Source organism: Schizosaccharomyces pombe, assembly GCF_000002945.2.
Source record: "Schizosaccharomyces pombe strain 972h- genome assembly, chromosome: I".
NCBI classification, from domain to species: Eukaryota; Fungi; Ascomycota; class Schizosaccharomycetes; order Schizosaccharomycetales; family Schizosaccharomycetaceae; genus Schizosaccharomyces; species Schizosaccharomyces pombe.
In genome coordinates this window covers 176874-187655 of record NC_003424.3, presented here as the reverse complement: position 1 = coordinate 187655, position 10782 = coordinate 176874, and the positions used below count along the sequence as shown (strand labels likewise).

Genomic DNA, 10782 nt, shown 5'->3' with positions numbered 1-10782 from the left:
CTTGTAAATCTATCCCAAATTGTGACTGCTCTTAGAGGAGAAACTTAGCTAGTCAAAAATACAACATTACCTGCCGGGAACCTCAACGCAAAATGAAGTTAAACATTTCTTATCCAGCAAATGGTACACAAAAATTGATTGAAATCGACGATGATCGTCGTCTTCGAGTCTTTATGGAGAAGAGAATGGGACAAGAGGTTCCAGGTGACTCTGTAGGCCCGGAGTTTGCTGGATATGTCTTCAAAATTACCGGTGGTAACGACAAACAAGGATTTCCCATGTTTCAAGGCGTCTTGCTTCCTCACCGTGTTCGTCTTTTGCTTCGTGCTGGCCACCCTTGCTATCGCCCACGCCGTGATGGTGAGCGCAAGCGTAAATCTGTCCGTGGTTGCATCGTCGGCCAAGATTTGGCTGTCCTTGCTCTTGCCATTATTAAACAAGGTGAACAAGATATCCCTGGTTTGACCGATGTTACCGTCCCCAAGCGTCTTGGTCCAAAGCGTGCCTCTAAGATCCGCCGCTTCTTTAACTTGTCCAAGGAAGATGATGTCCGTCAATTCGTTATTCGTCGTGAGGTTGTTCCCAAAAAGGAAGGAAAGAAGCCTTATACCAAGGCCCCTAAGATTCAACGTCTTGTTACTCCTAGAACTCTTCAACACAAGCGCCACCGCTTTGCTCTTAAGCGCAGACAAGCTGAAAAGAACCGTGAAGAGGCTGCTGAGTTTGCTCAACTTATGGCTAAGCGTGTCGCTGAGGCTAAGCAAAAGAGAGAGGTCGTCAAGGCTCGCCGTGCCTCTTCTTTGAAAAAGTAAATAGGCATTTTTAAGTAACTTTGGTCATCTCCATATTATTATTTTGCTGGAACTTTTCTTATGGGGTTTATTGTTGTTGAATAAACGTAGTTAGTAACATTCTCTAAGCATCGTTTGTATTCACTTATGAGTAGGAATGTTAACTGTAATTAGGATTATCTTCACGAAGCTGCTTTTTGTGGTAATCCTTCATGCTTTTAAATAATTTTAGGATCTATATAGTAGAAGGTAATTAATGATTATTTCTAATCAATCTAGCTTCAACAAAAATGATCAATTTTTATACGTTTTTTAATCATTCATATACACTACGCTAAAACTTTTACAGAATTGTTTTACTAAAATAATTATTATCTGCGAAACACTCCTTCTATTTTCTTGAGGATATGCTAGGAGAAAATATTATACTATAAGTATAAGAGGGGGTTTGATAAAACTATTTAATTACCTCTGCTCACTAGAGTTTTTATCCTTTATGTTCCTATCTAAAGTCGCCTAAATCTCAACAATTTGGCGCAGAAAAAAGTTGTTTGCGTTGCGCTATTTCTACAACCACACCACTAATACCAACTTAGCAAGAACCAGAATTTCTGAGCTACTTTAGGTAGTAAAATAAGAGGTGAATTGTGAGCCCCGGTTTGCTTTTTTAGACATAAGGCGAACACGAGTTTAGTTGCTTGTCTTGGTTTGCCAAATTATTTTAATTCGGCTTTATCAAAACAATATAGCATCGAATCTCATCATTTCTTGTGTTTACCACTTAGCATTGTTAATGTTCGATAGCTTTATGAAGAGAAATCAGCTAGCCTTAATCATGTTTCGTGCTTGCTCGAAGTTGCAGTACCATGGAGTAAATACCAGCCTTTCGAGGCATTTGTTTCTTGCTAAAAGAAATTTATCCATTTCTTCAGCTTGTCTAGAAGCTAAAAACTCCCAAAAGTTTCCTGCTCTTGATACTTTTGAACCTCGACACATTGGACCTTCTAAAACGGATCAACAATATCAATTGGAGTCACTAGGGTATAAGGATTTTGATTCTTTCCTCAAAGATGTAATTCCAGATTCTGTGCGAACACCTGAGAGCCAATTGATGGCTTTTGGGTCTGTGAATCCCAACGAAAAAAATCCTCCTGTTAACTACTCCGAAAGCGAATTTACGACTCTGGCAAACAATGTGGCTAATCAAAATAAGCTGATTAAGAGCTTCATTGGCATGGGATACTATAATGTAAAGCTTCCTGCTGCTATTCAGCGTAATGTTCTTGAGAACCCTGAATGGTATACTCAATATACTCCATATCAGGCTGAAATTTCTCAAGGGCGTCTGGAATCTATGATGAATTATCAAACCATGATTGCTGATCTCACAGGTCTCAGCATTAGCAATGCTAGTTTACTGGATGAAGGAACTGCTGCTGGAGAAGCAATGGTTATGTTGATGGCCAACGACAAAAAGAAGCGCAAAACGTTTTTAGTGGACAAGAATATATACCCCAATACTCTGTCTGTTTTACGTACTCGTGCTTCTGGTTTTGGTATCAAAATTGAATTAGACAATATCACTCCTGAACTCATTACGAAGTCTGCTAAGCATGTTTTTGGTATCTTTGTGCAATACCCAGCGGCGGATGGCTCTATTTTTGACTATGGTCATTTAGCTGCTACAGCACGCTCTTTTAATATGCACGTCGTAGCTGCCACCGATTTACTAGCTCTCACTATTTTGAAATCGCCTGGGGAATGGGGTGCCGATGTTGCTGTTGGTTCCACTCAGCGCTTTGGTCTGCCCATGGGCTATGGTGGCCCCCATGCCGGATTCTTTGCTTGTAGTGAAGAATTTAAACGAAAGATACCCGGTCGTCTTATTGGTCTCAGCAAAGATCGTTTAGAAAATCCCGCATACCGGTTGGCTCTTCAAACAAGAGAACAACATATTCGTCGTGAAAAGGCTACAAGTAACATTTGCACGGCTCAAGCTTTGTTAGCCAATATGTCTGCATTCTATGCTATTTACCATGGGCCAAATGGTCTCCAAGAAATTGCAAACCGTATTTACGCTAGTACCTCCTTCTTAAAATCTGCTTTGGAATCTTCAGGATATAAAATTGTTAATAAAAGTCATTTCTTTGACACATTAACTATCGAAGTTGAGTCGGCTGACAAAGTTCTTGCGAAAGCACTTGATCACGGTTACAATTTAAGAAAGGTTGATGATTCACATGTTGGTCTTTCATTGGACGAGACCGTTTGCGATAAAGATATTCAAGCTTTGTTTAGCATCTTTAATATAAATAAGAGTGTTGATCAGTATTATATGGAAATTGCAACGTCGGAACCTAATGGAAATTCTGCTTCAACAGTCGATAATCTCAGCATTTGTTCTCTTCCTGAAAACTTTAGACGAACAACCCTCTATTTACAACATCCCGTGTTTAACAGATACCATTCGGAAACTGAACTTATGCGTTATATTCATCATTTGCAGTCGAAGGATCTATCTTTAGCTCATGCCATGACCCCATTGGGTTCGTGCACAATGAAGTTGAATGCTGTCACCGAAATGATGCCAATCACAAATCCATTATTTGCCAACATTCATCCATATGTTCCAGAGGAACAAGCTAAAGGTTATCGTCATGTTATCGAAGATTTGCAGTTAATGTTAACGACCATCACCGGCTTTGATGCTGCATGCTTTCAACCAAATTCGGGAGCCGCTGGAGAATACACTGGCTTAAGTGTTATTCGAGCATATCAGCGGTCTATTGGTCAAGGTCATCGCAATATTTGCTTAATTCCTGTTTCGGCTCACGGTACTAATCCAGCTTCAGCTGCTATGGCTGGGTTTACTGTTATTCCTGTAAAATGTCTCAATAACGGTTATTTGGATATGCAAGACTTAAAAGAAAAGGCCTCTAAACACGCCGACAAGTTAGCTGCCTTTATGGTAACTTATCCTAGTACTTTTGGCATTTTTGAGCCTGATGTTAAGGAAGCTTTGGAAGTAATTCACGAACATGGTGGTCAGGTTTACTTTGATGGTGCTAACATGAATGCAATGGTTGGTTTATGCAAGGCTGGTGATATTGGTGCTGATGTTTGTCACTTAAATCTTCATAAGACATTTTGCATTCCTCACGGCGGTGGCGGTCCTGGTGTAGGTCCTATTTGTGTAAAAAAGCATCTTGCTGATTTCCTACCATCTCATCCTGTAGTTTCATGCGGCGGTAAGAATGGTATCACATCTGTTAGCTCTTCTCCTTTTGGCTCTGCTGGTATTTTACCTATCTCATGGGCATACATGAGAATGATGGGACTTGCCGGTTTGCGTGACGCTTCCAAAGCCGCTCTGTTAAATGCCAATTATATGGCCAAGCGCCTGTCATCTCATTATAAACTTGTTTACACTAATAAGAACAACCTCTGTGCTCATGAGTTTATTCTAGATGCTCGCGAATTTAAAGCTACTGCGGGTGTAGATGCAACTGATATAGCTAAACGTTTGCAAGATTACAGTTTCCATGCACCAACTCTTTCCTGGCCTATTGCTAATACACTGATGATTGAGCCTACCGAGTCTGAGAGTATGTATGAGATGGACCGCTTCTGTGATGCTTTAATTTCTATTCGACAAGAAATTCGTGAAATTGAAGAAGGTCTCCAGCCTAAGGACAATAACCTGCTCGTTAATGCTCCCCACCCTCAAAAGGACATTGCATCTGAGAAATGGGATCGTCCTTATACTCGAGAGCGGGCTGTCTATCCTGTGCCTCTTTTAAAGGAACGGAAATTCTGGCCTAGCGTTGCTCGATTAGATGATGCGTACGGTGACAAGAACTTATTTTGTACTTGTTCCCCAGTTGTTTAGCGGTCAAAAAGAGCTCACCTGCTAGATTACTTCAACCTTTTCCCAGTTAAGTTCAACCTAATTTTTACTCCATTTGGTAGTTCGTTCAACACCAATTCCCACGTTTATATATAGACCAATTTTTTACTACATCTTGTTAGACAATTCTTTCCGTTATCACTTTTTCGAATTTTTTTTAATTACGTTTTAATTTTGAAGGTTAGAATTATCCTTTGCTGGAACATGAGGTTTTCAACAACCTTTTTTTAATCTGATAATCTAATTTTGCTAGTCATATAATTGCGACTTTCTGATAAAAACATTACCTATACTTTATAAATATGTCGTTTTTAAATATTAACTCCTATGTCTTACTTGCATCCTTGAAATTTACGACTAGAAATTTGGTGCTTTGGATTTTCGTTACATTAAGTAAGGCCATTGAATCGATATGACACGTAAATGTTAAATTTCAAAATATTTTGGAGAGCACCATGTATAATTTAAATATACGAATTTTTTCCTTTAAATTTGTGGTTCTTTTTTAAAAAATATCAAGACGAGTACTCGATTACTCGTAAGTATTCAAGCATCCATAAATTCCTTGGCATAATTGTGTTTAGCCATCGAATTAGAAATATCTAATAAAATAATAATGCATTAATTTAAAAATAAAGTATTAAAGTAAATCATATGTTTGAATTAATATTTGAGCCAAACTTGTCGTCACTTTCATACTCTGTGGAGGTGTAACACTCAGATATCCTTATTAGTGCAAATATTCAGATTTCAGTTTTTAGAAATGATTGTGCATCAGCAACTGCCCATGTCTGTAAATGTAGCATCTTTAGATTTTTTGCTAATAGAATTGGTGCACACGGCAAAACGGCTGGCTGAAGATCGCAAAAAGAAAAGTTCATCTGAAAAATCGATTGAATCAGACTTCCAAATGCTTGAATCGATAGGTTTCCAAGTTGGAAGAAAAATAACAGAAAGGTAAGTGATATGAATAAGGCTATGAGTTATATATATTATCGCAGTCTTCTTTTAGGATAAAAACAAAAGGCGTCTTTTTGAGGTTTTCTATGCTGCGATAACTCCATACTCTTCGACAATAAATAAGCTAAATAGAATTCTACTAACACAAATTACTTTGCTGGGAGCTCATACTGTCTTACTCACGGATAACTTTTTGTTAACCTAAGTAGGATGCGTTGCGAGTAACCAGAAAGTAATTGATTGAACAGACTTTTATTGAACAGGAATAGAATTACAGAGACTACTGACGTGATGCGTTTCTTATGTCGAGAATTATGGCCTATAGTCTTTCGGAAGCCTTTGGATAACTTGAAAACAAACAGAAGGGTACAAGCTATTTAAATAAAGAAACCCCCAGATTGTACTAACGGTTTAAAAATTTAGGGGATTTTTGTGCTGACTGATACATACTTTTACTGGTTTACAAAAATGACGGCCATGACTGGAACTGAAATGGCTCAAATAACGACACCTGTAAGCTTAATGACCTTCGTATATTTTTACCTAATCGTTTCTTTTTAGTATTTTTATTTCCCAAGTGGGTTTATTCGGGGAGTAGTATATACATTTGGGTACTCAGCGCAGGTCATAGCTCAATGCCCTAATCTTCCAACTTGCATTTTTCATGTAAAATTCTCTCCCAATCCTACCCAAACCAGCCCTGGAAAGCCATCCACTTCTGAATCTTCCCAAACCGATACTTCTACTCGACCAGCGAACTCGCAAACCCCTACTACCACAAGGGCTTCCTCGTATACGACTTTAGTTTCTACTAGCAATCAAGTATCTAATGAAGCAGAAGCAAGTGCCGTGGAAACTTCAGCAAATCAGGCGCAAAATACAGAAGATGCAACCGAAAACGAGGATAGATTACCCTCATAAAGTAAACTATGAGTCTTTCGATATCCAATTATATTATACCACGAAAATTTCCGACGTTAACAGTTAAAAGTTTTTGAAATTTCGCTATGATTTTTAAATGATAAAATAAACATGAACTGGATTTTATTCATGATTTTCGTAAATTCAATAACTATGAAACTTAGTTTACTTCCTAGTTGATTCCAAACTGGTAACGTTAGCTAATATATAAAGGAAAGTTAAAACTTCAGAAGTTTAGAGTAACTTAGATGATGTCTTAGGCTCTACAATAACTTTGCTCATCTAGTTGAGTAGCAATCGTTAACACGAGAACCCAAGCCAACAAAATAGAAAACCAAATTTTTCAAGAGCATACCTTTTGATGATGTGGAAGTTACAATCAAGAAAACGTTCGACACAATTTTGTAAGCATTGTTCTTCAGATTTATCTAGCTTATTGCCAATATTTCCAATACACTTTGGCCAGCAAGTAGAGGTAAATTGGTGAATTGCTAAGGTTTTGGATTAGCCTACAATCAACCTTGTTTTTTACTATAGTTGATTCATACCTTGCTGTAGCTTAACCTTCTGCTGCTCACTTTCAATAAATTTTGACAGCTCGAGTTGCTCGCTTTCACTCAAATCGGCTATAGGATTTTTTGTTGCATCTGCCATTTTCTATAAAATAAAAAATTTTTTAATTTAAAGCACGCAAGAGTTAATGGTTATTGGTAGGTGCCATTTGATCATTCACCGAAAGTGAGATCTGTATTTCTGTCCTTACAATACACTAAATAAATAAACTTAATTCAAGCGAAGAAAACTGTTCAAGTTTACAGAACCATAAGTAGAAACAATGTGAGTTGTCAGTTTCTTGCACTTTACTCATTATGGCAATAGTTTTATCTTTCACTGTTATTTTGATCTGTTTAACTACTCGCATTTTAATTACAATTTGATGGAATGATCCAACAGATGGAATAAATGAATTGCGAATCTTGCTTACTTCAATATGATTGAATTATAGTTCTTCAACAGACAATTAATATCAGTACTTTAACACTTCTTTAAAAAATAATATTAATGTTTACTATCCTAGAACGCTATTAAACCATAATTAATAAATATAACGACGATTAGTATTATTATTTCACGCTTAAAAGTATAACTAAATCGTCCAAAGGTCAGCTTCATAAAAGTTATTTTATTTGTCGCCGTAGTTAAAAAAAATATAAATCTCGGCCCAGTCAACAAGATAAAATCCAAGCAATAATATTACAGTAGTTTGTAAATTATTTAATTCACTTCTTCTTAATCACATCCAGAACAAAACACACCCAATACGAGGTGATAAAATTACAATATTCAATCCTGTCAAAGAAAGATGAATCAAAGAACGTATTGAAGCATTGCATAACCAACTTCGACTTCAAGCGATCTTTAATGAAATGAAATTTTGAAATAGCAACATTCATTAAGAATAAAGAAAATGATGCCACAAACCTTTATTCGAAGTGAGGTGTGACTTTTCATCGTAAACGGACCATGATGGTTGAAATCAAGCATTTGGCTAGAAAATACATGGAAGCCCAAGAAGCATTATATAGAAGCTTCGGAGAAAAAACACTCCATACAAAAAGGTGGTGCCTCATAATAAAACAAGATATGCACAAAAAAGTTAGCGATATGCTAGACATTATCCAAAATGTTTTAACTGAACGGTCCATCATTCTCTTTGGCTGATGCAAGCACCACCATAAAGCTCCTGCAAAAACCGAAGTAAAAAGCAAGATCCCAACAGCAAAAATATTATAAGAATCAAGCCCGGTATAAGCTTGCGATAAATCGACTGTTGCAAGGGAGTTCGAATTTCCTAAAGAAAAGAAAGCAACCTGCTCAGCAACATAATACATAACTGAAGCCAAGGTACCTTCTTCCGGCATGGTTCGTTGCCATATATCATAAAGTAAATACAAACCCATGTTTTCTAATCGAGTTAAGAGGAGAATGAATAGAGAAAGCTGGCATCGCAATTGTTTAAAAGTAGGTTTCGAGAGAAAACTTATTAGCAAAAGGCTCCAGATGATTCTTACAAAAAATGTGTAGTCAAATGAAGCGATAATAGGCAACTCATTTAAATGTTTAGAAATTATAGGCATCAACTTGTAAAATGCTATAAACATTGATGATAGAAAGTTTATTGGAGAAGGACTTCGTATAGCAGGCATAAAAGCACTCGTAACACACAAGATGGTTTTCATGAAGGTACTGGGTGCGATGAAATCGTCAACTATATCACGTAAATCTGAATATTTTTGACCAGTCTGATTCCATCTTTTTATAATTGATAGACAAAATAGTTGCAAAGAACCAGCCAACCTTGTTTTAGGATTCAAAAGTTGCAGAAGTGATAAAGAAACGGCAGCAAAATACCAAATTACATGTTCTTCCTCAATAAAACTGCTTGAGAATACAATAATGATATTTTGCACAACAAACGGGGCAAATGCTAGTAATTCTTTGTAATTGTAAAGGTTTCGGAATAAGATAAGAGATAAAATGCTACAGGCTCCGAGTATTGAAATAGCAACCAACATCCTATCAAGGGAATAAGAGGAAGATTGCGCAACCATTTGAGATTGTAGATTCTCTAATGCAAGACGGATATCGTTTAAGTCAGAGTCCTGAAACTGAGTACTTAGTTCGCTAGTCGTTAATGAAGGATTCTTGAGTAAAGACAATTGGAAAAGATTGGATAAAGCAGCCATCTTGGCTGTTTTCGTGTCCTTCCAAAGCTCCGTTACCGGTGACAAAACTTTACCCATATTTCCTTTTGGGATTGGTATGCCCAGCAATAGACAAATGGTTGGCACTACGTCTACTTGCTCTACTCTTTCCAAAATTGAATAAGGGTTATCATCCATGTTCAAAATAGGTTTATTGATATGGGATAGTTCATTTGAAGGAAAAAGAAGGGAAAGTGCAGCGGTGGTTTCTCCACTGGAAGAGCCTCCGTGATTGCCTACTTCGTTCATCCCATGGTCCCCACAAAGTACGATTAAAGAATGAGTGTTTGTTTTTTCATCATATTCTTGTAAATACTTGTATATCCTTGAAATAATGGTATCAATTTCCAAAAGTTTGATATTCAACAGAGGGCTCGATGGTCCATAAAGATGACCAATATGGTCGACACCCAAGTAGTGTAGTATTAAAGCGTCCCAAGAATGCGATAAAGATGATGGAAGGGCATGATCGAAATTTCTGGTAACATTGTTATCGACTTCAGTATAATCTGATACAAAAAAGCTTGTTGTACCTTCAAACTTTGAGAAGGCGCTTGGAAAAAGTTTAAGCCATGTATCATCTCCATAAAACTCAATCTTCTTATTGAAGGAATTGAGTTGATACACCCAACTGTCCTGAGCCTCAATGCTTGAACCAGTATCCGATTCTGCGATATTCAAAAGCACATCCAAAAATCCGGGTATAGTACCGGTGGTTAAAGCTTTCAGTCTGGGCATTGTAACGGTAGGGGAACGAGCAAAAGCAGAAAATCCAATACCATGGGTAGAATTATAAAGAAGGGATTGAGTAAAAGGCATGTTATGTGACTTTGAAAAAACGAAATCTGCTCTCAAAGCATCGACCATCACGAACACAACTTGATCAATTACAGCAGGCGGAGAAAATTGATTAGACATTGCCTTGCCGGTAGAGTCATTTTTGTGAGGAAAGAATCCTAAAAGAAAAAGGATCGATCCAAAAATTTGAAGCCAGAAGATACCAAAAAATGCAAACCTCATCTTATTCTTTTTGGTAGCTACCTTCGCACTAATTGGGATCTTTGAAGCTTTGATTTCAATGTATTTGATCACGTGGGGGATTAATGACAACGACTGGCCAACAGAAACGAAATAGTTAGTATTCTAAGCGATGATGTTAAAGCTTTAATGTCTAGCTTGCCGTGATTTTTCCTGAAATATTTCTAAAGCCTTCTAAACAATATATAAATTAAAGGTTCAATTTTACCAGTTAAAAATGAATCAATTAACGACAAAGATTAGTTGGAAGAATGTTGTGTTCATGCCAGACGTATATGTAAATAAACAAATGTCGTTTCCGTGGCAGTCTGTCCCCGTTAATTTATAATATTATTTCCATAAGCGGTATTATTATGAGAATTAAACAAATATTAGAGCCAATAAGTGGTATCAAAGGGTT

The 10782-nt window shown here is 37.1% G+C and overlaps 5 protein-coding genes and 8 long non-coding RNA genes across 13 annotated transcripts; 6 read left to right on the top strand and 7 right to left on the bottom strand.

Annotated features, from left to right (window-relative positions):
* Nucleotides 1–72: 72 nt before the first annotated feature.
* On the top strand, nt 73–1342 carry rps601 (40S ribosomal protein S6). The gene has a single exon (NM_001018234.3). It carries the CDS (start codon nt 93–95, stop codon nt 810–812), a length of 720 nt encoding a protein of 239 aa, NP_592833.1. The 5' UTR covers nt 73–92; the 3' UTR covers nt 813–1342.
* Nucleotides 295–587, bottom strand: SPOM_SPNCRNA.2078. The gene has a single exon (NR_191445.1). It is a non-coding gene; the product is annotated as a non-coding RNA (long non-coding RNA).
* Nucleotides 1267–1525, bottom strand: SPOM_SPNCRNA.2077. The gene has a single exon (NR_191444.1). It is a non-coding gene; the product is annotated as a non-coding RNA (long non-coding RNA).
* On the top strand, nt 1363–5319 carry gcv2 (glycine cleavage complex subunit P). Its single transcript, NM_001018233.3, has one exon. It carries the CDS (start codon nt 1585–1587, stop codon nt 4678–4680), a length of 3096 nt encoding a protein of 1031 aa, NP_592832.2. The 5' UTR covers nt 1363–1584; the 3' UTR covers nt 4681–5319.
* SPOM_SPNCRNA.2076 lies at nt 3138–3425 on the bottom strand. The gene has a single exon (NR_191443.1). It is a non-coding gene; the product is annotated as a non-coding RNA (long non-coding RNA).
* On the bottom strand, nt 4360–4802 carry SPOM_SPNCRNA.2075. The gene has a single exon (NR_191442.1). It is a non-coding gene; the product is annotated as a non-coding RNA (long non-coding RNA).
* Nucleotides 5106–6028, bottom strand: SPOM_SPNCRNA.2074. Its single transcript, NR_191441.1, has one exon. It is a non-coding gene; the product is annotated as a non-coding RNA (long non-coding RNA).
* trs33 (TRAPP complex subunit Trs33) lies at nt 5418–6753 on the top strand. The gene is made up of 4 exons (NM_001018232.3): nt 5418–5655; nt 5907–6024; nt 6082–6171; nt 6220–6753. The coding sequence occupies exons 1-4, from the start codon at nt 5462–5464 to the stop codon at nt 6577–6579; spliced, it is 762 nt and encodes a 253-aa protein (NP_592831.2). The 5' UTR covers nt 5418–5461; the 3' UTR covers nt 6580–6753.
* tim8 (TIM22 inner membrane protein import complex subunit Tim8) lies at nt 6587–7291 on the bottom strand. The gene is made up of 3 exons (NM_001018231.4): nt 7128–7291; nt 6935–7070; nt 6587–6766 (listed from the first exon to the last, which is right to left on the bottom strand). Exons 1-3 carry the CDS (start codon nt 7231–7233, stop codon nt 6745–6747), a joined length of 264 nt encoding a protein of 87 aa, NP_592830.2. The 5' UTR covers nt 7234–7291; the 3' UTR covers nt 6587–6744.
* Nucleotides 6985–7631, top strand: SPOM_SPNCRNA.2073. The gene has a single exon (NR_191440.1). It is a non-coding gene; the product is annotated as a non-coding RNA (long non-coding RNA).
* gpi7 (GPI anchor biosynthesis protein Gpi7) lies at nt 7628–10627 on the bottom strand. Its single transcript, NM_001018230.3, has one exon. The coding sequence runs from the start codon at nt 10362–10364 to the stop codon at nt 8088–8090; it is 2277 nt and encodes a 758-aa protein (NP_592829.1). The 5' UTR covers nt 10365–10627; the 3' UTR covers nt 7628–8087.
* On the top strand, nt 8226–8952 carry SPOM_SPNCRNA.2072. The gene has a single exon (NR_191439.1). It is a non-coding gene; the product is annotated as a non-coding RNA (long non-coding RNA).
* Nucleotides 9713–10778, top strand: SPOM_SPNCRNA.618. The gene has a single exon (NR_150980.1). It is a non-coding gene; the product is annotated as a non-coding RNA (long non-coding RNA).
* The last annotated feature ends 4 nt before the right edge of the window (nt 10779–10782 follow it).

Excerpts from the sequence above, each read along its gene's own strand:
- rps601 (NM_001018234.3), top strand. The coding sequence starts at position 93 with ATGAAGTTAAACATTTCTTATCCAGCAAATGGTACACAAAAATTGATT.
- gcv2 (NM_001018233.3), top strand. The coding sequence starts at position 1,585 with ATGTTCGATAGCTTTATGAAGAGAAATCAGCTAGCCTTAATCATGTTT.
- trs33 (NM_001018232.3), top strand. The coding sequence starts at position 5,462 with ATGATTGTGCATCAGCAACTGCCCATGTCTGTAAATGTAGCATCTTTA. Across the intron at positions 5,656-5,906 it reads GGAAGAAAAATAACAGAAAG|ACTTTTATTGAACAGGAATA; the intron begins GTAAGTGATATG and ends TTGATTGAACAG. Across the intron at positions 6,172-6,219 it reads TGGCTCAAATAACGACACCT|TATTTTTATTTCCCAAGTGG; the intron begins GTAAGCTTAATG and ends GTTTCTTTTTAG.
- tim8 (NM_001018231.4), bottom strand. The coding sequence starts at position 7,233 with ATGGCAGATGCAACAAAAAATCCTATAGCCGATTTGAGTGAAAGCGAG. Across the intron at positions 7,071-7,127 it reads GAAGGTTAAGCTACAGCAAG|CAATTCACCAATTTACCTCT; the intron begins GTATGAATCAAC and ends CCAAAACCTTAG. Across the intron at positions 6,767-6,934 it reads AACTTCCACATCATCAAAAG|TTTGGAATCAACTAGGAAGT; the intron begins GTATGCTCTTGA and ends TAACGTTACCAG.
- gpi7 (NM_001018230.3), bottom strand. The coding sequence starts at position 10,364 with ATGAGGTTTGCATTTTTTGGTATCTTCTGGCTTCAAATTTTTGGATCG.